Below are 24,840 nucleotides of genomic sequence, written 5' to 3'. Positions count from 1 at the left end.
AGAATGAAGTGTCTCACACTATATTAGTTATTCAGAGTGGAGAGCAGCAGTGGCTACTAGAGCTAAATTTATAGGGAATAAATTTCAATATTCTCTTTGTGTTCTATGTATGTACTTCCCTTTGTATCTCCCCCAAACCTACTCTTGAGGGATATGGGATTCTTAAAATGACAGAAAATTGAACCAGTTGTCAAGCCAATGTAATGTGATATTGATGTATAAAATGCTGAACAAGCTTATGATGGAGGAGAGAAGCCAGTTCTCCTTCCCATGTGCAGGGACATGTTTTTTTACTTATGTGTGGGAGAGTCTGCAACTAGAGAGCAGGTGAGTCCCTTTCTGGACCTCTGTCTCTGAGGTTGCCCTAAGGACAGTATGGTCATTGACAATATAGACAGTATAGATTCTTATCTAGATGGTCCACTGTGGTCCTTATAAATGTGTGGTTCTCTAATTTGCCGTGTATTGTGGGTGGGTGAGGGAGATTGAGATGTCCTTCATTATCTCCTAGCCTTACAGTGATTCGGTGCTGTCTGGTGATCTCGTCTGAGCCCATAGCAGTTAACATATTGCACAGCCTGAGTCTACAGCATAATGCCAGTTTGTTCCAGATAATTTAGCAAGCCCCTTCTGAATATGCATTAGCTACCTCCTGCCTTTTCTGAAAAATTGTCTGTCAAACTCTAAACATATGTATATGAGATAACAGCCTGTGTTTGATCCATGATTTGCTGCTTTTGTAGTTTTTTCAGTTGAAGTAAAACGGCATGTAGGAAACAAAACACCTGGGATGGGATCATATTAATGCATGCAATTTTGGAGCTTTATGACCATCACCACTGCTACTAAGCCATTAAAAGTGGAAATATAACTGTCTTCATATTAGACTGTTAACTTTAGACTTTCTTAGCTCTCTATTTTGCTGTTTTTATGTGTCTTCAAGTCATTTCCAACTTATGGCGACTCTAAGGCAAACTTATCATGGGGTTTTCTTGGCAAGATGTGTTCAGAGGGGGGTTGCCACTGATTTCCTCTAAGCCTGGAAAAGTGTGACCTGCAAGATCACCCAATTGGGTTTCCACAGCTGGACAGGGATTTGAATTCTCAAAGTCCTATACTAGCACTTAAATCACTACACTATGCTGCCTCAGATTTCTGCTATTCCTGTGTATATGCTTTTCCTTGTCAACTAAAGTGGTCAGGTTTGATGCTGTCATAAAATTATTTAGGACGCTGAGATCAAAAGGACCTTGTAAAGTGTTCCAATGGAGGAACCATTGGAATAAAGTGTTTCCAAACGAGCTCTGTAATGTAAGACAGTGTGCTGTGGGGGAGAATCCCATCTTCACACATAAACACTGATGGGATTTGTGCTGGCAGTAACTGGCCCAAACTCTTTGGTTTTAGGAAAGAATGCAGACAAATAGATTGCCACTGTGTAGAATGGGAAATCAATAAGTGTTAATAGATCTCTTTTATCGAAATGATTTAGCTTTTATGATCAAACAAATAGGGTAAGGGGATGGAAAAAGAATGTAAGAAGACAGAATAAGGGAGGGAATTATTGGTGGAATTAGGAAGTTAATTATATGTAGGGTTGCCATACCTCTGGACCTCGAAACCGGGAAAAATGTAGGACAAAAATTTCAAATGTAGGACACACAAACATGTGTCCTACATTTGAATTTTTTGTCCTACATTTTCCCTCGCCGCTTGGGCTCCGCCCCCGCTGCGATCGCAGCGAGGCCCAGGGCCCAGGCGGGGAGGCAAAGCCTCCCTGAGTGAAGGATTTCCTCAGGGCCTGGGCCCCCGGCCTCGCCGCAATCGCGGCGGGGAGCGGAGGCCCAAGCGGCGCGGGAAAGCCTCCGCCTTAAGGAGGCTTTCAGTCGCCGCCTGGGCCCCCGGCCTCGCCGCGATCGCGGCGGGGAGCGGAGGCCCAAGCGGCGCGGGAAAGCCTCCGCCTTAAGGAGGCTTTCAGTCGCCACCTGGGCCCCCGGCCTCGCTGCGATCGCGGCGGGGAGCGGAGGCCCAAGCGGCGTGGGAAAGCCTCTGCCTTAAGGAGGCTTTCAGTCGCCGCCTGGGCCCCCGGCCTCGCCACGATCGCGGCGGGGAGCAGAGGCCCAAGCGGCGACTGAAAGCCTCCCTCAGCTTGCCACATCCTGCCCGGGGGCGGGGGCAAACCGGGGCGGGACCGTGCGGACCCGCCCCAAACCGGGAAAGTCCCGCCCCCAGGCGGGATATGGCAAGCCTAATTATATGTGTAGCTGTTGTAAGAATGGAAAGATGGAATGAACGGGAGGGGAATTGATTGTATGGTTGACAGACATATTGTATACATGATTTTATGTCATAAATCTGATTTTTTTTTTTAAAAAAAGACCATTCCTTTAACCTTTTGATTAAAAGCTGAAGTGGATTCACCATCTCACTGGCATGAAAACCACCATCCCCCATCATGCAGGGGATTTTTTTCCTCCTTCATAACAATCCACTGTCGTAGATCAGGCTGAGTGATATCACTACAGAGTTTAGAAAAGTTATGGTTTAGGAATACAACTCCCAGCTGGCATGGTTCCTGGTCTTGTTGGTTGGGGATTCTGGGAGCTATTGTCTAAAAACATAACTTTTTCAACCTCTGTGTTATTGTGTTTGTTCAAGGCATTTATATCATGCCGTTCTGTCAAAATATAAAAGATGGTACAGGATAGATCTGCCCCAGGGAAGAAACTTCATAGCTCCTGGGGTTTTGAGCTTACATTCGAATCTAGTATTCTAGCTAGTGTACCAGTTCCTTACTGAGTCTCAGAACAGTGTGACAATTTTTAAAAAGTTATTCTCCCAAAATAGTCCCAAAATCTCAAATAGACAAATAAACATTACTTCTTGCCTTCGTGGCCAGTATAAACAATGAGTTACCTTCCATCATAAGAACATAAAAAACAAAATTACAGGATAGCAAAGCAAAGCAACATGAAACAAAGGTGAGGCTTACCTCTGGTCATTACAATTCCCGCCAGGGATTTGTGATGTGCATGGATGGCAGCACAGTTCTCTGTCACCTCTTGAAACTTCTGTGTAATTATTCGATGCACGGAATCAGCAAATTCCTAAAAAGAAACAACCAGAAAGCATTCTTTCACTCTGTTGGATTGAGGTGAAGTTCTGTGCCTGACTGTTTCATACCCTATTTGCCAATTTTCAGAATGCCTTTTGTCATTGACTGTATCCAGGCCACAGCAGATAAAATGACATCGTTTTAGACTACATTGCAACCCTGTGTTCCCACTGAGATGATTCGTCTAGCCTTTTCTACTACAGCAAGTCCCTGTAGATATTCATGAGACCACACAGACTTTATCTGGCCATAGTGTCACACAAGGAGAAGGGAGGGAAATGTGTGGTCCCTCAGATGTTGTTGAAGTACATTGCCCAGCATTTCTCCTTATAAGGGTTGCTAAAAATCATTTTTTTCCAAGTCCCAAATGGTGGTTGAGAACAGGTTTTTCATCCTGAACCTCTGAGAAACTCAGGAATCTCTCCCCGGCCCCCCCCCCCCCCCAAACCTTTCCATAAAAACCATGGAGCTTGCCCTGAGAACTATACAGCCTTCTGAGAAAAGTTGTAGTTTTCTGGAAACCATGCAACATCTCCTGAGAACTATGCAGCCTTCCCTGAAAAATGTGCAGTTTTGGTGTGGAAATGAAATTGCTCAACATTTAAATTGTGGGGTTTGTGCAAAACAAACAAACAAACAAACAAACAAACCCATTTTCAGGCAGTCACATACATGTTTTGTGCAAGATTGCTGGAGTGGCGTTTATGTAGAAAACAGCAATGTTGAACAACAGAAATGTTACACAAAATCTAGAAATCTTGCATAAAAATAGGCACGTGGTTTTGTTGGACCACATTACTGTTTTCAGCGAAACATTTCTGTTTTGAAGATTTCAGTTGTGTAATATTTCTGTTTTCTACACACACACAAACACACACACAAAAAAATCTTGGCATGCTATTTTTCTTCAGAGGACTGGTAACTCCAAATTCAACCCCAATCAAGAAATTGTCAAATTTCTGTTCCATCCCTACTCTCCACAGGGTACGATTAGCTGATGGGACTTGCAGTCTAACACCATTGGGAGGGATGTGTAATTCTCAGCTTGCTTTAGCATGTGGAGTCAAGATGCTGTCTGCCTCTCTCTTTATGAACTCCTGCAATACTTAAAAATAGGGGAGCAGGCCTACTCCAAGTGCCTTCAAAACAAGAATACAAAATGGAAATAAATAAAGTAAAATATAAACAGGGCTCTTATTTCTGCTGCATCAAGGCTCTTAGTTAAATTATGAAGTTGTTCCTCTTGCTTTTTTTCCTGGAAAGGATATACATTAGTCTGTTTATAGAGGGTATTTGGCTTTGGGTAGTCATCTATGCATCACCAAAAGAGAAGAAATACACCACCAAAAGAGGATAAGAAGCACTGCATATAGTTTGCAGATAGCCATTTACATAACAAGAAGTTAATTATTTTTTTTGGGGGGGGGGATTACTATATATTAGGAAAAAATACATTGGCTATAATGCACCACGAAAAAGGCTATAATGAGGTAACATATATGGCTACTCTGTCTGCTGTCCAAGAGCTAACTATTGATGGGAAACTTCAAAGCCCCAGCTATTCTCTCTGTTTACAGGTCTTTATCTTTAAATCAGACATGAACTTGACAGCCCGCCAAACAGAGGATGCTTTCAGATGCAAGACTGTCATTTGTAAACTAGGACACATGACCACTCAATTTGTTTGCTGAGATTTCCTGCATTCATCATTCAGAGAAAAAATAGAAACATGTCTCCAGATGCTGGAAAAAAAATACTCTCAACACTAAAAATTTTGTTCACTAAAAAGCCTGACATGCTTTGAACTGAGGATACCCCTAAGGCCTTTTTTTTTAAAAAAAAAATTCATAGCAAAACCGATAACATTCAGGGGCATGTAAATGTATCTGGGTTCATCTATGTATCTGGGCTGCAATCCCCTTCCTTTTAGCTTAGGTACATCTTGAATGTTATCTGTTTTCCTACTATCTGGTCATAAGATATAAAACAACCCTTCAGCCTTTCCCCCCGGCCTGCTTTTATTCTGCCAGTAAATGCAATTGGAAAATATAATGATATTCTTATGTAATTGATTGTTATGCATTTACACTCTTGAAAATTTTCCTATGCCCCTAAGGGTGTTAAGAGTATCCACAAGCTGAAATATGTCAGACCTTTGGACTTTTTAGCTAAGATAATACAATCAGTTCAGCATCCTGAGATGTCTCTCCCTTTCTCTTCTTGTACATTTCATTTGAGGTTCCCTAGTTTTTGTTCTTTTTGGTGTGCATTAATTGTTACATTCTTTGTGCTTTAAAAGTGACTGCTGGATCTGATAGCGAAGATCTCATACCAAAACATGCCAGGCACAACACTCTGCATACACAATTCTGTCCTTCTTCCTGTTGGCAGCTCTTAAACCATTGTGAGGGGGCACTGCCTTGGACATTTACTGACAGGCCGAGAGGGAGGTGGAAGCTGACATCCCAGTTCCAGTTTTGTGGAATAGAAATAAGGTCAGTCTCCTGGGTCTCCAGTGATGTTGCAGCCTCATTTCTCTTTCCTGGGTTGCAGGAAGGCAACAGGGGGAGACACTGCCTGGTTGCCTCTCTTCTTCCTCCCAGCCACTAAACAGCCATGAGATGATGGGAGTAACCCTGGGATTTGAAGAGTGACTTAAATATTGGTCCAGACATTGTAATAAATAGCTCTTTGTGCACAAAGATGTGTTGGTTTAAAGGACAGAATGAGTAATTAAAATATTTTTCCTTCTGCAGAAACATCTTTGAAAACTATAGTTTTTAAAGATGTCTTCACAAGGAAGAGAAATTCACCTTTCCCCTCTCCGTCTCCACAGCCATGTAGTGGACAGCAGGAGAGGGTGCTGGGCCCAGAAGTGTGTGGCAGATCATGTACTGATGGCTGGCAGAGCCAGTGATGGATGACCCTGGCTCAGCTATACCCCTTGGTTTCCTCCTACTGGCATAGCCATGGAGTGGTTGGTAGAAGGGAGTAGGGACAACCAAGCAAGCTATGACAGCTGTCGACAGGTGATCCTCCTTGGGCAGCTACTCCCATTAGGACTAGACTGGCAATGGTTTCCCAGATAACTTTTTCATCTGCTGCCTCCAGACTGTAGAGTGATTTTCCCGAGGAGATATGACAGCTGAAAAAGCTGAGTGCTTTTAAAACAGCATTAAAGACATATCTCTTCTGGCAGGCCTATCCAGTCAATTTTAAATCATGATTTTTTAATTGAATATGCACTCTTATTTAATATGCATATGGGTCTATATATTTTAATTGTTTTGTGTTTTAATATGTTGTGGCCCTGCCTCAAACTTTGAGGGGAGCTGATAAAGAAATCCTCATCCTCATCAAGTCCATGCCGTAGTCAGAGGGAGAGGAAAAGTGGGAGTAAGGAGGATCATGCACCAATGCTATAATAGCTGGTGAGGGACAAGCTTCACTCAGCTATCTCTCCCACCCCTCCCACTGGCATGTCCATGTTGATGGCAGAAGGGGGTGAAGAGCAGCCAAGTGAGGAGGATTGTTTTTGATGGCTATCAGAACCAATAATGGACAAGACTTGCTTGATATTCCACCATGAGGAAGCAGAGAGTGGTCAGTAAGCAGTCATGCAAGGAGGATTACCCAATGACGTGTATTATAGCTGGTGCATGATGAAGCAGGCATCCCCTGGTTCCTCTGGAGGTCTTGGAGGATAATGTTGTCATTGTTCCCAAGCTATCAGAAACTAGGCAGCAATGATATCCCTTACACCCTCTGGCCTGTCACTGTATGGGCATGCTGTACATAAAACAAGGCAAACAGATGAACTCCCCCCTACAAAGCACATACTTTAATTCCCATGCTAAAATTTGATTTTGTATTCGCAACTAGTCACATATGGCCTACTCAAAGGCAGTAAAGTCCCTGGAGGAATGGTGAATTCTACATTTATCAAGTGGAAGATGGGGATGATATTTTTGAATGCTCCCCATGTTAAAAACATGCACATACACATATATAATGATTACCTGCACATATTAAAGAAGTAGAATGGATCAGAACTTCCCTGTAATGTTAGTTTTCTTTAAACTCTCAGAGTACTTTTTTGTGTGAAGAAACATTTAAAAATGTGTCATACCCATATCCCCATTGTCTGACACAATATAGTCCACTGTATCATCACAGGATCTGACCTCAGCCTGCAGAGAAGATGTGACAACAACAGGGTCTTTCTTCTGATCAGCATTTCAGAACTGTTATATAAACTACCGGTATCAGTTCTTTCTACTTTAGTAATGGTTTGCATTAAGCTTCACAAAGATAGCTTTCTTCTCTTTCTCTCCAGGGCTGGTTTGAGTTTCGTTTCCTCTTGTCCTGGAATCCTGCAGTGCATATAGACAGTTTCCCCAGTGCTGAGTCTATTCAACATCTACTCAACTACAGTATTTGTTGAACCTGATGCCAGGTAAATGCTGTTGATCCATGCTAAGACTTGTTTGCTTTTTGAGAGCAAAAAGCCATCAATAAAAATAGACAAAGAGAGAGGTTTCCCTAAATTTGAGACAGGTGTGATATGATGGGGGAATGGCATGCAAGTCCTATCAAAATCGTTTATTACAGTCTGTCTAAGTCTGGTGTGTGGACAAAGGCCATGCAATGGATAAAACCTCAGTTGGAGTTGCTCTTGATTTTTGCATATTAAAATTATCACAAAATATAGGAGTAGGATGCTTGATGTGTAAACACATAAGAGACACACATTTGTTGGCCAAAGTCCTGATATCAATGCCATTCACTGCTTCACCTTCTGTCAGAAATTACACCCGGACAATAGTTTATGGCACCCTATCTAACTAGATTCTGAACAGGTTTACTTCATAAAGGAGCTATGGACAGCCTAAATGTGAACCTTACTGTTCACTGCTTTGATAATCTTGGAGGCTTCTTTAGAGCTGAACTCTTGCCCTGTTCTTAACTGGCAGATTTGTTCACAAAAGGGGTTTTATTTATTCTTTAAGTATTTTTTTTAACCTTGTCTTTCTATGATATACAACAGTGATATACACAGAGATTCTAAATAATAAAAATATGAAATCCAGCAATAAAACCATGATGAAAACTTGTTTTTAAAAAATGAAATACAACTTTTAAATTTTTAAAGGCCTATTTAAACATATGTGTCTTAACACCTTTCCTAAACTCTGAAAGAGTGGAGAGTGATCATAATTCTGACGAGAATACATCCTGTAATCTGGAAGCAACAGTAGTAAAAGCCCAGAGTTGTACATCAAAAGGTTTCTTCCTACCTAGTCCTTCAGAGAGCCATACCCTTAGTGTTTAGGGATTTAAGGGTGAAAATCAACACAAGGGCTGCTTCATTCAATTAGAGTTGGCTATGATTGCCCAGGCTATATATCTCATTGCCCAGAGTGAATATCTGAGGGTGCATCTACATTGTAGAAATAACGCAAGTTGACACCAATTTAACTGCCATGACACCATCCTATAGAATCCTTGGATTTGTAGTTTTGTGAGGCACTGGCCCTCTTTGGCAGAGAAGGCTAAAAGTCTTGTAAAAGTACAAATCCCAGGATTCCATAGGATGGAGCTACAGCACTTAAAGTGGTGTCAACTGGCATTATTTCTTCAGCACTGATGCGCCTTTAGAATTTTTGGATTCTGAGAGGCTTCCTTAGCACTGGATTTATGCATAAGCTAACTATGCTACACAGAATGAAGGGACTATAAAATTAGTTTTACCTATTTTTTTCTATTTTATAATAATGTATAATGGGGGAGTGAACATAATATAGCTTAGGGATTCAGTATGTTTAAATCCAGCCCTGGAGTGCATCTCCTTATGTTATGGATCTGAGCATGGCCTTGCAGCACCCCTCATTCAAGCTGTCTCTTCAGTTTGCCTGCAGGATCACAGTGACTTTTGCTTTACCTGCAGTTCCACAGATGGCCAGCTCTGCCTGTATGTTACTGAAATAAGGTTTTGAGCAGAACAAAAGCCCTTCTAAATGAGTAGGTAAATATTCCATGCTGTGAAGACACCTTTGCTGTATGCTCTGACAGAAAGTAGCAAAATCAGAACACGCTTCAACGTGGGCACTTTGTCTCAAAAGATTTGTTCACATCCTACATGCCATATGGTTTTGGAGCAGCTATAATAATAAGTGCTCATTAATTATTAAGCTTTGCTGTAAATAAATATGAAAAGCTGTCTTGCTATAGCAGTGCACTGAACAAGCTGTCCCTGTGCAGATGTAAGTCATCATGCTGTCTTCTGTTGACATCTCTCCTTGTATCCTTTCCTGCATCTCCCTTAAATAAAGTGTTAACATCATGGGTCTTTGAGCACCAAGACACTGTCTCTCTTCCAGTATGGAGACAAAGCCTTTTTGAAAATGTGTTCATAACTGAGTTTGACTGAATGCTGCAGTCCACCCTGACTCTTTAAGCATGTGTCTTGTTCACATGCTTCTGATACGTTCCCCCATAATATTTTGACTAGGAAATGGATTAATTGTGAAATAGCTGAGGACACTGTCAGATGGGTCCATAACTGGTTGGAAAACCATTCTCAAAAAGTTGTCATCAATGGTTGTGCTTCAAACCGGAATAATGTCTCTCTAGTGGAGTGCCTAGGGCCATTTCTTTTCAAAAATTTTATCAATTACTTAAATGATGGGATGGAGGAAATCCTTACCAGTTTGCAGATGACACAAAGTGGGAGTGATGGCTACAACCTGGCTACTCACCGTGATATTGACATTCAAAGAAAGATATTCAAAGAACGATGCAGCTAGCTTTTTGTATTATATTTTATATGCTGTGTATGCTATATGCCCTATAGGTTAAACTCTATATTTCATTGGTCTATCCCCAGGCTGTAAAGTTGGTGCACGTAGCTATATCATCTTAATTAAGTAGCTGATTTAGGATTCCAGGAGATACTTGTATCCATTCATATCCTCTATTTTTGCACATGCATTTTACAAACATAGACATGGAACAAGCAGCATTCACACATTCAGATTGATGCTTAATTGATGTAACTTACCGGAGCAAATTCATATCTATTCAGCACCCTGCTGAAAGTGCATATCCATGCAAATTCATGTAAGGTGGACAGCCATACGTTTGATAATTTGCATCCTCACAGATATGTTGGTAAAAACTGTGAATTCTTTTTCAGTGAAATTTATCAAGTTTTTCACTCTCCTGACAAAAAGTACAAATTCCTCCAAACTGCATGTGTACTATGTGTACTACAGTCTATTTGATTGTAATGAGGAGTATCTTGATAATATAAACAGTCCACATGCCCCAGAATAGGTCAGAGTAAACCTCACCTACTTCTTCTCCAGCCAGGGCAGAAAAGGAGCAGATGACACTTCCTCTCTGGAAGCAAAGTTGGCAACATCAACAACCATCAGGGATGATCTGTCCTGGCACATTCTGCACCCTTAATGGCCACAGTAGTGCTGCCAGTTTGCATGGTGATGTTTTATTAGTAGCATTAGAGGCTGCCTGCAATCCACAAGCCACATGTCACCATCAATGGAATGGAGAGAAAGAACAGGACTGATCTTTTGATTCATTTTTTAGGTGGGAAACTAGGGCAAAGCGCTTGGCCACTGGCAAGAGCTTATTGCAGCAAGCAAAGGTGGTCAAACAGACCTTGAAGAAACCTTTCCACAGAGAAAACTGAGTAGGTCTAATGTTCTAGAGGAAGTGGGTAGGAAAAATTCAGTAATACATACAGGACTCAGTATGGACTGCTGATTTTATCAACTCCAGTTAGAACATAAAGATGAAGCGGGGGTGGGGAGTCTTTCAATAGCATCCCTCCCTCTTTTTAAAAAAGCATCAAATCATAATTTTAATCTCTCCCATTCCTACAATCTGGTCCATCTTTGTTTCTTCAGTGCCCTTCATGTAAGGATCCCAGGATGTTTCATACTCATTAGGAGTTAATTAGCTTGGAGGCACAGAGGGCTCCTGGAAGAATTATTTTTAAAATGTTAGAGAGAACAAACAAAGTTTAACACTGGCTTTAGAAATCTCAGTAGCCATAGTTTCTTTCCCTCAATTTGGCAGCAAATTCCAAAGAAGCTAGTGAAGAGACCAAATCAAGGTGAAATAACTTGGCTTGAGAGAGAGAGAGGAGGGGGGGGGGACAGAGAGAGCTCATCTTTTGCTGAACTTAGAAGACTGCCAGGGACTTAAAAGAACTGTAAAACCATTACACAAGAAGTTAGTAGAAATAACTTGAGTTTTTTTTTTTTTTTAAAAGAAAATCAGAGGTCTTTGCCATGAAGAAAACCAACTGACTAGTTAGAGAAATGAAATAGCATGACCTGTGTCAGAGATCTCACCAATTTACTTTGGAAGTCACTTTATTTTATTACTTCTATTCCCACCTGAATTCATCTTGGACCTGTGCAACTGAACCAGCTCATGTTCCCCAGTGAGTCAGTTGTGGCTGAGACACACTGTCTGGCATATTGTTAGTGACACACACATGCGTATGTTGCATTACACATGCCAGGTGAATTATTCACCATAGTACAATGGATGTTATACTAACAGCAATGGATGTGGAATTACGCATACAGCAACTTTATACAATGTGGTTGCACAAGGTATACTGTTCATTGAGCACTGTGGCTGTGCACTGTATAACACATCCAGTCATCAAAATGTGTTGCTATTATGGAAGAGTGTTGCACGGTGCTGGTGTAGTATATCTTCATGTGAATATTTATGCTACACTGAGGGGATACTGGATTGCAATAAGTGTGTGGAAGTTTCTCCATTGCTCATGAAATGTCATGCTCACAAGCATTTTCCCTTCCCTGCTATCATTTTACTTTTCTTATATTTTGTAAGTGTTTGAAATTCTTCAGTATGAACCAATGATTCCAGAAAGGCAAACCTTATAAAATGGAGTTATTCCATAGGAGAAATGATCTGTGGACATTTAAAAAAAAAAAAAAAACCTTCTCAGAAACCTTCAACTATCATAGAAACTTTCCTCCCAAAATTAAGATTTTGAAAGAACATGATGCTGAAAGCAAGCAATGAGCTTTTCCATGCTTCTTGTAACTTTCCTGTAAACTGCTGTTGCACCAGCTTGTATCTGTCTCTAACAAAAGGCAAGCGACATGACCCCACTGCCCTCATCCCTGAAATGGTTAGGAGGCATTTCTTGGCCAAGCTCTCTCAGGGCTCTAAGAACTCAGTGTGGCCTTGAAACCATCTGTACATTTCTTTCCTCCTTTCTAGAGGCATAATTCTACGATTCACTGGGGGAATTAGAAATTAATTTTGTCACAGAGGTGGTCCGGTTCTGTAATGCAGGCGCCTCCTAATGACTAAGGGCTGGAGAATGTGAATTCAGGTGCTATACTTGTTTGTGTTTGCTCACCTTTTGTGCCACCATAAACCTATTTTGCAGCTTCACACTGTTAAGTATCAAGTGATAACAGTGCCAACTGAATCTATTTAATTTCCAGGTTGTAACACAACACAATGTGGGAATGTCAAAGGGAGGGGGGTTGCCTACTTCTGCAAGGCACTTTACTGAATGTTTGCCATGTACCAACTGCATGTATTTTTGAGGGCCTCTGTTTTTCAAAAAAAGAGAATTAGAAATACATTTTGTCACTTAGGTGGTCTGGCTCCATGACTAGAGGGTAAGATTTTCATAGTTTAGAGAAGGGGTGAGGAACTGCGGCAAAAAACCAAGCACAAAAGAAATAATCTGTTGGCCTCCAAATGCCCTATAGGAGGCTTGGGGGCAGTTCTGTCATTTTTTGCCCCCCTGCCATTTTAAGACCCAGAAACTTGAGCTCATATCGAAGGCAAGCCCTGATAGAAACAATGGGGTGCGCACCCATGACGTGTGCCCCACGGCATGCTATGGGAGCGTGCCTCATTCTCCCTTATGGGATTTGAGCATACACTCAATTCCCCTTACATGGGGGGTGGGTCCGGAATGGATCTCCCCCGTAAGGGTCAGGATGACTGTATACATGAATGTGCAAATGAAAATGCTCACACTAAACAAAAAAAATATTTTTATTCATCATGCCTCCAACATTGGCATGCCAATGTAAAGGGGGCCATAAGGATAAAAAGTTTCAGAACCTCTGTCCTTATCCAGTAACTAACTGCTACAGCAGATTAGCTGCTTTAAAAGTGGATTGTAATGAATTAATAGAAGAATATCCTACCAAGCCCTGCTTGCTGGAGACCAGAAGTCGAAGGGGGCAGAAAAGGAGGAGGAGGGGTGGGCTATTGCTTTCAGGTTCTGCTTGTAGGCTTCATTGCAGTATTTCTTTGGCAGCCCAAGAATGGAAAAGTTACAGTTGTGCATTATTGTTAATGGTGGATGTGGTTTCCATGTATGAGTGAATCCACTGTGGAGTTTAGTCTAAACTTTGAATGAGCTATCCATCCAAGGAGCTGAGCCCTATCTCCAAAATAGGTTGAGGACTTTAAATACCTCTTTTAAAGTTTAGAATGAAACTCAGAGTGAATTTATTACCCTATTGACCTAGAGGAATCTAGCCACCATTCACTGCAGCACCAAGAATTTCCAGAACAACATTTCTCAGTGGTCATACTTTTGGGGGGATTCTGAAAGATGAAGTCCAAAAGGTAACTTTCCTAATCTCTGATGGGAACATAGGCCATTGATCCAAGTGGGACAGTGTTGCTTACCCCACTTCTCCTCAGGCTATTTGATGAGTGGGACCTGCAATTGATAAAACCTTTGCGTTCATTGGTTACAACTGTTTCATTCTTTCCTAGAATGAAGCCACAAACCTGCTGCTGATATTCATGGACTGGCAGTTGTTTGTGGACCACCACTTTGAGTAGCACTCATCTACACTGACTTTCAATATCTCTTCTGGCTTTTAGAGAAACAGCTTTCCCAACTTGAGATGCTAGACACGGCACCTGTATTCTGCAACAAAATGCTGAATTTTGTTCTCATCAAGATAGAATTTTCTTAAATATCAAATACACCACTTATACAAAGAGTAAACAAAAGATTTAAGTTCTCAATATTAGAGCATCAGCAAAAAAAAATCAATGTTTATTCATTTTTAAGCACTACTTTCCAATCGGATAAATAAATGAAATGTTTTTCAGATTTGCAAAGGCAGTCTTCAGGGGGAAACTGACATTCAACAAGAATGGTAAGCATATTAAAACCAATAGATTAAAAGGAAGAAAGTCTTTAGTAAACATTTTCTATCGAAATCCTGTCTTTGGGCTTATTGGGTTCAAATATTAGAAAGGTTAGATTTGCATATAGGTGGCATGAAATATTCTGCTAAGCAGGAACCATCAAGAGCAGAGCTACCTATTGTCAACCCAAATACGCCATTTTACAGTAAACTGATAACACTTGGAGGGACATATTGAGTATTGTGAACTGGAAATTAGATCAATACCATCTACCAATTTTACCCCCATTTTAATATATGCCCCTTCTACAAATCTTTCTCTTTTTGTTATATGAAGCAAGAAAGAGAAACTAGAATTCTTACTTCAGAAGAGAGTGCATAGGAATAAGGTAATCATACTTCAAGATTTCCTAGATCTATGTCACTTAAAATGCAGCTTTGAATATGATGGATCAGTTTAAACCTCATGTCACTATGGCGGGTTACAGACCGCCATTAAAGTACGCGCAGAGCGCCTACTAGGGTTAGGAAGGGGTGGTGCTTCCGCACCCCCTAACCCTAGTACGTGCGCAGCGTGCACAAAATGGCAACGGCCGTTCCACACGGCCGCCGCCATCAATACGTCACAGCCGCGCCACCTCCAAACGAGGCGCGCGGTTGTGACGTATTGAGGCCGCACCGCGGCGCATAGTGCGCCCTTTGCGCTACCCCGGAAGGAGCTCCATTTCGGAGCTCCTTCCTGCTTTGCGTCGCTGGGCGCAGCCTTCATACGGCTGCGCCCAGCAATGCAAGGGAGAAAGGGGCCAAGCGGCCCCTTTCTCCTCCTCCCCGCCGCCGCGGGGTGTCCTTGGGGCTTGAAGCCCCAAGGACACCCCTTTCCAGGCTGCAGGGAAGCGGCCTTTTGCCGCTTCCATGCAGCCTGCAAAGCAGTGGATCAGGGCCTCGGAGGCTGCTGGTCTGGCAGCTGAGGCCCCGATACACCGGGGAAAGGGGCGGGTGCAGGCTGCCCCAAACGGGTGGTCTGTAACCCACCTATGAAAGAATAAAAAAATATCCTTGTGATGAATTCCTCCCATCTTTGTACCGACAGAGTGCCAGCTGGTAGCCCCCATGTTGGTGAGGTGGTAAAACCATTCTGGGTTTCAGCTCGAACTTTAAAGTTGCTGCCTGACTTGTGGATGGGTTTCAGCACCTTGAATAGCTTCTTTAGTTTTTGCACCAAACAAGTCTGCCCTCCCAATAAATTTTAGCAAAGAAGTCCCAAATGCCAATAAATCTCAGGGAGGATGATTATTTTCTGAATGGGGGCTCTTGATCTTTTGAGAATGAGAAAATGTGCATGCATTTTTGGGCATCCCTATTCAAGTGTCATTCTACTGCCATACATGGGCGATTGTGTTCTGCATCCTCCTCCTCAAGCTTCACCCTTCCTTTTTTGCATCTAGCAAAAAGGTCCAACAAGAAGTAGAGTCAGGATAGGATGATAAGAGCATGATTAAGAGCCCATTACAAAAAGGGAAAAAGCTGTTGAAGTAGTATTTAAGAATCTGTATGCAAACAAAGTAGACCCACTGAATATTTCCAGAAACACCATTGATCCAACTAGTTTACTTTAGTTTGGACTAGTAATTGTAGTTATGCCTAAATATCCTAAAAGCATCAGATATCATCTAATCATGGAAGCTAAGGAGGATTAGCTCTGGTTAGTACTTGGATGGGAGACTGCCAATGAATAAAAGGTGCTGTAGGAACTGGCAAAACCAACTCTGAGTATTCCTTGCCTAAGAAAACCTTATGAAATTTATGGAGTCAGCATAAGTTGACAGGTGACTTGAAGGCAATTGTAGTTAAGCTGAAGGATGCAGTACAATGGCACTTAAGCATAAACCCAAACAACTGAGCCTTCCCCATAACTCATCTTTACAGTAATGAGGAGAAACAGTTCTGCTCTAAAAACATCATGCTGCCAAAGAGCCTACAGGGACCATTTACAAAAAAGTTATGTGATGACTCTTTTCCCCATGGTCATACCTTTTACTGTACTCATCACAGTGCGTAGGTTGAAGCTTTCTCTTTGGAAAGTAGAAAAAGATATTCGTTGCCTTTCCTATTTCTTTGCTTGGCCATATATTTATTTTTCTAAACAAATCACGAGCTTGAGTATGCTTCTTGATGCATCCCAATTCAAAGAATGTTCTTCAATTGCAAGACAAAAGAGCGACTTTGAGGAATATGTATTGACACAGAATACAGTCTAGTGTGAGCATCTAATGCACATTTCAAACAGGCCTGTAACATTACATCCTTCTGTACAGTAAGCCAAACAATCACTTGCATCAAATGTAGTTGGGAAAAGAAAAAGAAAAAACAGATGAGATTTGGTAAAAGACAAGAGGACTTGTCAGATGTTCAACATAAGCTGATTGTACCTGGATATATCAACTCCCATATGTGTAGGGGAGGTAGTGGTGATGACCATAGTGTTAGTACCTGACTTGATCCACCAGTATTTAGTGGAAAATGAGGAAAAAAAGTTGGATATTTCCCCAACAGCATGGAGAGTGACCTCTGAAGATATACCTATCCACATAACAGACATATAAATCTTTGTTTATTTCATCCTAGCATGCAAGTATAAATAAAACTTGTAGTTTTCTCCCAACTGTTGGAGAAAATATATTTCTGTACAGCTTTCCCCACCTATCAGCACATTTCAAAGTGTTCTGGAGAATTTATTCTGTGCAAAAATGCACAAGATTTGTCGGCACAGAAATAGGGGCGTGCACATGCACAGATTAGCTATGTATCTTTCTGCACATAATAATTTTCTTGAACGCTTGGGGATTTGTAGACAGCAACAAACAAACAAACACTTGCAAAAAAGTGTCCCTGCTGCAATATTCGTCCCTGCATTAGCACTATCTCTCTTTATACAAATTCAAAGATTAGCTGTGAAGAGCAAAGGAATACAATATCTTACTGGTTTTGACATGAACTTTTGTGTAAAGTAGGTACTCTGGAAGAAGAAGGTGATGGAGCTGAAAAGCAAGTTAAGAAAAAAAAAACCTTGTAAAAACCACATATAGCTATTGGAGTGATGTATTCCACTAGCCAAGTAATATGTAAACCAATTGGTAACATCCTGCCATGGACCCCAAAATGGCACTGGGTGGCATTGAATCTCCCTCATACTAGACGGGGAAGGTGAGCTTCTCTGAAATGATCTGGCAAAATTGGACAACCGAGACTACTACATAGTTGAGCCTCCTCAGAACTTAGTAGTGTATTAAATGATCAAGCGCTAAGAAACAATAAGACAGGGATTGTTGTTATGCCCTTTCAGCAGTAATAAATTCTGTCTGCAATCTAGCGTATGCATCTTTACTTGGGAGTAAGCTACAATGAACACTTGGAGGGCACTTCTAAGTAGACACTGTGCTTGTAAGAGTCTTCATATTTAAGGATGTTTCAGTGATAATGGAAGGGGAAACCTAGGGTGCATCCAGAGTGATTAGAAAGATCAGAAAGTCCCAAATTTTGTTCCTGTTCTTTCTTATTTCATTTTGGAGACCCATACATATTTTGTTCATCCCAGAATATTTCCTAACCACTCCCAGTATGATCAGAAACTTTTTATACCAGCTCCCAAGGTCAATTTATTTTAACTTAGTACAAAACCAGAAAGAACAGGGACAAAATCTGGGGCCATTCAGTCAGTCTGGATGCACCAAAACATGCCTTCCCTTTCAAATACTTGCAAGTAGGCAAAATTAATAGCAAACTTCCTGCCAACATTTAGCCCTTTCCTAACAGTTCTGGGATCATAATAATATTGATTTTCTTCTCTGAGTGTATGTGCCTTCAAGTCACCTGTATATGATAACCCCATGGATTTCATAGGGTTTTCTTAGGTAAGAAATATTCAGAGGTGGTTGTGTCATTTCCTTACTCTGAAATATAGCCTACAGAACCTGATATTTATTGGGGTCTCTCATTCAAGTACTAAACAGGGCTGACCCTGCTCAGCTTCCAAAATAAGACAGGATCTGGTGCCTTTGGGTTCTGTAAAGCATCATTCCCAATTTTCTTCTGCATCCCTGGATTTTTGCTAACAGAGGCTAGTATAATAAGCAGACAAAGTGGGCCCTTGTTATTTGCTGACATTTGGTTACAGAACCCCCCCCCCCCCCCAATCTGTGGATGCTCAAGTCCCATTGAATATAATAAAAAAGGAAAATGGTGTCTCTAATATAAAATGGAAAATCAAGGTTTGCTATTTGGAATTTATACTTTTAAAAAATATTTTCAAGCTGTGAATGCTCGAATCCATGGATAAAAAAAATCCATATTCCTTGTTAATAAAGACATCAATGATACCAGCTACTATTACAATGAGAAAAACTTAGTAAACTACTACTGTAATATGAACTCAATTCAAATTGGATATACTGTACTGTTTCCACTTGATACACAGGACTACTGAAAGTTCACACTTCTAAAAGAAAACAGACTTTGGCTGCCTGTGCCTATTTCAGTGAAAGTTTAGTCATATATTATATAAGGACCAAAAGTGGAAGTGTAAATGAGTCAAATTTCATCTTCTTACATTTCCATAGTAACCAGTAGAGAGAAAGCCATGCACTTTCCTGGAGTGGGGTGGAGGACATGCTGCAGGCACATCAAGAGTTGACACCTCTTCCGACAAGTATGGTTCATGCCTATTCTGATTTTACCCCAGAAGGCAATGTGTTACTCATTCACAGCTTCTGTACTGAGGCTGCAAAACCATCGTCAGAGCAGTGGCCTTTTAGGTCTCTTTTTCTGCTTTTCTAATGGTTTCTGATCTTTCCTCTGAGATCTTAAAAGGAAGGTTTGGGAAGGACACTAAAAAGCTATTTAAAGCACCTTGCATATCAGAGAGTAGGACCCGGAACAATGGATGCAAACTACAGGAAGAGATTCCATCTCAACATTAGGAAGAACTTCCTGACAGTAAGGGCTGTCTGACAGTGGAACACACTCCCTCGGAGTGTAGTGGAATCTACCTCCTTGGAGGTCTTTAAACAGAGGCTGGATGGCCATCTGTCAGGGATGCTTTGTTTGGGATTTCCTGCATGGCAGGGGGTTGGACTGGATGGCTCTTGCGGTCTCTTTCAACTCTATTATTCTATGATTCTATGATTTTGCCTTATGTTTTCAAGTACCTCTGGGCAGTGGTATTGCTTTACTTACCTATTTATTTATTTATTTATTTTAAATGTCCATAGGAACCGAACACTATAAGCCTCTTGTTAAATGCAATGTATTGGATATTATTCCAGCAGTATTGATAAAAACCAGCCTTGCTAAAAACCTCACATGAAGTATAAGAGTGGAGTCTGACCCAGGGCAGAAGAAAAGCATCTGTTCCTTCTGCATTCCCAAAAGGACTCTTCAGTCATCTTCAAGATCGAAACAACCACAGAAAGCACAGTTTCCAGGTATCTGCTTCTCCTCCCCTCTGATTTGAGTAGGCCGTTCCTCTTTGTTTTAAAGCCCAGGAACTAAAGGAACTAAAGGAGTCCAGAAATAGTTGCCAGAAGCAATTGCCACTTTACAAAGGGATGATATACAGGGACTGAAGTTTAACAGTAAAACATGTCAGTTTTTCACCTTCAACAAAGGCTACATGTTATGCCAAAGATGAAGTGTTCTGCAGGGAACTCACAGGAAACAGTAATTTGGAATGATTTCAGATGTGCCCACAATGATAATCTCAAGTTACCATCTTTACAGACTCATTGATAGAGGAAAAACGTGTACGCACATCTTTGTTTGGGGGATTCAGGCTGTTATCTTATAGCACTTACACGTAAGCCTCACTGAAATCAATGGGACTTATTGCTGAGTAGCCTTCGATTGGATTGTGTTTTAAGGCTCCAGTCCTTACTAGAGAGTAAACTCCACTGAAGGCAGTGGGACTTACTTTTAAATAAACATGCACATGAGGCCACAGTTTTTCAATACCTGCTCAGGAGGAAGTCCCACTGAACTTAGTAAACTTTCTGAATAGCCATATACAGGAGTTGAGGAACACAATAATGGTTATTAAGTAAAAAGTCTGTGTGTGTGTGTGTGTGTACATTTCTGTGTTCTGGGTGTATGATGAACCTGAGTGCTAACAGTGCATGCACAGAATCTGGCAGCCTGATTTAAATGTGATGCCCTGTGGAGCCCTCTATGAGTAAATGTGTTTTGTGTTTCCAGTGTCACTTTTAAATTATGCACGAAGAGAAAGCATACACAGGAGTGAGGGCCAGATGTATTTTTCTTGGAGCATGTTACCAGTGGGAAGAAATGAATTTGCATATTTTTGAATGAATATTTGGGACACAATCTCTTTAAAATATTTCAAAATCTTTACCCTTTCATATTTAACTAATATTTTTGTTTCTTTCAAAGGTATTCTACAATTTATTTCAAACCTTGAAATTCCTTTCACTGCTGCTAGCACCACATTTAAGGCAGGGAAGAGTTAGAATTTTAATGGAGAAATTTATAATAGATGTGGAAATGGGGCCTTTTACCCAATTCGAACAATATTTTTTGAAAATTCCCACTGGACAAAATGAAGGAAGGTATATCATGCCCTTTTAAAGTGCGCTTAAACTTTCATATAAAGGCACACTATGAATATTTTGAGAGCTAAACATTTTGACTTCTTACAAATTCAGTGTCTACTATTTGCAGTGGGGTGACAGCATGATACTGTATACCATAACCTAGGTTCTGGAAATTCCAAAACAGAAGAGATGTAAACATGCAATTGAAGGAGGAACAGAAGGAGAAGCAAGATGAGTTGGAAAAACGAGGGAGGGAGGGAAGGAAGGAAGGAAGGAAGGAAGGAAGGAAGGAAGACAGACATCCCATACAAAATACCACAGTTTTCTAAATACTGGCACTTTGTTTATTTGGAAGACTTTGTGTCTAGGCTTAATTAGAAAGTCTAAATTCACATTAACGTGTTAATGTGAGGATGTTAACAGCTGAACCCTTCCACTTGCAGTTGATTCATTGCTGTATGTATTGTTGTGTTGCTTTTAAAAGATGCAAATAAACAGGCCCATACCAATGAGTAGAGTGGAAAACAAGCTTTTCAAGTGGAAAAGCAATATTTCCCTCAAGGAAACACAGGTTGTTTAGTTATTTTTTTAAATCCAATCCTGATTCTAGTTCTGCATTTTATTGCTCAGATAATGAAGAACATCCATGCCAATTTTGCAGAATCATTGCTGAAATCAATCCCACTATTGCCAGTAGATGCTGGGGAGTTGGGGCGGGGAGATTGTGTGCCGGCATGTTCCTCCACATTACCAATTCTTAACCCAAAAGCTTGTTTCTAGAGGGACAAATATAAGGTTTGCTGTAAGTGCTGAATAATTCAAAACCAAAACAATTGAGACTTTTTTTCCCAATTTGCAGTGTTGCAACTGTGTTAGGACAAGCCTCAGGTGCCAAGCTGTTGTACTACTATAGAGATTAAATTAGCACGACTGGGCTTTCTTTAACTAGATAAAAGCTCTATAAAGCCACTGGCACTTGGGAACAGCTAACTCTTGGAAAAGCCTTTTATGTGCTATAAAAAATAAAATTAGATTTTCAATTCATATTACAAGCCTGATCTTCGTAATAAAAATCAATGCTTCATCTGGTCAAAGAAACATTTCTGTTCCTTAGTTTTCTCCTCTCACTCCACACATCCAAATGAATTGTCCCCTGGAAACAAATAGGAATAGTATCAATGTATTATTTTCACAAACTGCTCTTGACTGGTCAAGGTCCAGAGTCTTATGCAGTGATGACCCCAGGTCCTTTGTAAAAGCAAATGAGAGTGCTGAATATTCCCCATAACAAACAACCATTATAGAAAATTTAAAATGTGGATATTTTGAGATCTCAGTAAAGTATTTCAGTCACTAACAACATGCTGCATCATCCATATTATGCTGTGGGTGCTGTCCAACAGAAGATGTCCAAAGTGATTTACAGTTATAGGCTAAAATGCAACACACTTATAGGATTGCATAAATATGTACCAGTGTAGTTAACACTGGATGCCACTGATTGTGCAATGGATGACACATGGCCTTGAGCTCACCTGTTGTGCAACGATCAATTATTTTCTCATTCATGAACCATATGCAGCATGATGGGCTGCACCTATCCCGCCTATGAGAAAGTTCATTGTTCTTTACTAGCATACTGTTCCACAAGGATTTCAGCCACTGTTCCTAACCAGCAGATGAAAGAACAGAGGTTGGGAAAGTGTTACTAGCCCAAGGCCATAATCTTGATTCAGCAGCATGGTTGATCGGTGTTTTGAACACATTCTTCAGTAATCAGTTGGATTATGTGTCCACAGCAATTTTTTTCAAAAAATCTGCAACCTGAAATGATTAATGTGAATTGAGCAGGTGTGAATATAGTTGCAAAATTTTCGATATTTCCTTCTGTTTGTGCTAACCAAGCATGCCATAGTGATGATTCTGTGTAAGTTATCTTTGGTTTGCTACAAGTATTATCAATGGCTTCTCAATCTTGTTTTCTTAATCATAACAACCAGAAAACATTGGTTTTTTAAATGAGGCCTGATTGTTGCAAATGTTACACTTGGGCAGCATGGTCATATTTTATATTTCTACAATAAGGATATAGACCTGTCAGTTGTAAACTCTAGAACTGTCAAGTGTATTCATATACACACTGTGGATGGAACATAGTATTTTCTTATTTTCAATAATGATTTCAAAGGACTTCCTTTCTCTGGAAAGAGGGAACATTTTTTAAAGATCTGACTCTTTTAATATATCCCTTAGGTCTTCAGGATGTGTTTTAAAAGCAATTTTAAAATCATGGCTCACTTGTCAAGATGAATACAATCCAAAGAACACTCCAATGAATTATAGCCACTAACTTGCTGTAGTCTATTTGACCCAAAGAAGTCAATGGTGAGGGATTACTTTTGTCACACTGAGTTGTTCTGTTTCCTTTGTACTACAAAACTGCTTCCCCCCCAGACTCCTTTCTTTAACACATACATTTTGTTAAGCTTTATAACATTCTTTAAAATGGGTGTAAACACTGAAAGGTCTTTCTATTTCCTTTTCAACAGTTTCTTTTTGTGCTTGTGTATTCATGTACATGTATATGCATGCATGAATGCAAAATTATATCATGTTCTCCCATGCTTTTCTCTAAGTTACAGTGCAAGTCTAATGATCCAAACCTACCAGCTGTGTACATTCTGGTTGGAAGATTCTGAGAGCTATAGTCTTCCCAAAGTAACTTTTCAAAACTCTCCCAGAGACCAAAGACTGCATGCAAACCATCCTTCACCCAAATTAAAGTGAATTGATTAAATTTGGTTCAGTATAACCAAATTAAAACACATGTAATGGCTTAATAGTTTTTGGTGTTTTGTTTAATAAATTTGTTACTCTGCCATTCAAGCAACATTTATCAACCCATGTTAAAAATTACTAAATCAGCATTATACAATACATTATCATAGCCGTAATCAGGAGGAAAAAGGTAATGTGATGCCGAACAATTCAGGGATTAAGATTTATGTTTCAAGTATTTAGAAAACTTTAACAGGCATGTGCTTAATCCCCCAAAGAAAACAACGTGGGCACCACATTTTTAAGTCTCAGAATTGCTTTAGATACCATAACAGGTGTTTGTGTGATTTGCATTATAAGTTTGAGTATATGAGAAAATCTGTGTTGAATTAGAATAAGAGTCTATTTAGTCTAGCATTCTATTCATACACTGGCAGCCACTTGTCTATGAGAAATCTGGAAACAGGAGATGAGTACAACTGCACCATCTTTCTTGGGCTTCCAAGAAGGACGTGTTTCTCAAAAATGTGTCATACTAGTTCTAGTATGACTCATTTTTGAAAACACAATTTTACCACCTTCTATGATAGAGTTACAAGCTTGATAGATTAGGAGAATGGAGCAACCATGCTTTCTGCCATAAGAGAAGATAGGACTGAAACCAATGGACTGAAGTTACAAAAAAGGACATTATAACTTAAGTTTAGTAAGAGATTCCTGAGGGGAAAGGTTGCTTTGACAGTGGAACAGACTACCTTGGAAGATGGCAGACTCATCTTTGTTAAGGATCTTTAACCAGAGGTTGGATGACCAAACTTTCAGGAATGCTTTAATTCTGGACCACTGTATGGTATGAAGTAGAACAAGCTGAACGAGATAGCTCTTGTGGTCTCTTCCAACTCTACAGTTCTATGATTACATGATAGTAACATCTTCTGTGTGGTATAGTGGTCTGAACACTGGATTAGAACCCTGTAGAACAGGGTTCAAATCCCTGCTCAGCCATAAAAACCCACTGGGTGACTCAGGCAAGTTACACTCTCTCAGTTTAAGAGGATGGCAATAGCAACCTCTCTCTGAAGAAACATGCCAAGAAAACCCCATAATAGATTTTTTGTCTTTTTCTCTTTCTCATATCACTTTT

The 24,840-nt window shown here is 40.5% G+C and overlaps 1 protein-coding gene across 1 annotated transcript in view; it reads right to left on the bottom strand.

The window, feature by feature from the left end:
* Positions 1–24,840, bottom strand: part of ADARB2 (adenosine deaminase RNA specific B2 (inactive)) — a 455,088-nt gene that overhangs the window by 83,864 nt on the left and 346,384 nt on the right. The window contains exon 5 of the mRNA XM_089533515.1: positions 2,993–3,107. Coding sequence (XP_089389641.1) covers positions 2,993–3,107 — 115 coding nt within the window. The remainder of the gene's footprint in view (positions 1–2,992; positions 3,108–24,840) is intronic.

This window comes from Sceloporus occidentalis, unplaced genomic scaffold (assembly GCF_023333645.1).
Source record: "Sceloporus occidentalis isolate IW3139 unplaced genomic scaffold, rSceOcc1.0.p SCAF_7, whole genome shotgun sequence".
Classification (NCBI taxonomy): Eukaryota; Metazoa; Chordata; class Lepidosauria; order Squamata; family Phrynosomatidae; genus Sceloporus; species Sceloporus occidentalis.
This window is presented reverse-complemented; position numbering and strand designations above follow the sequence as displayed.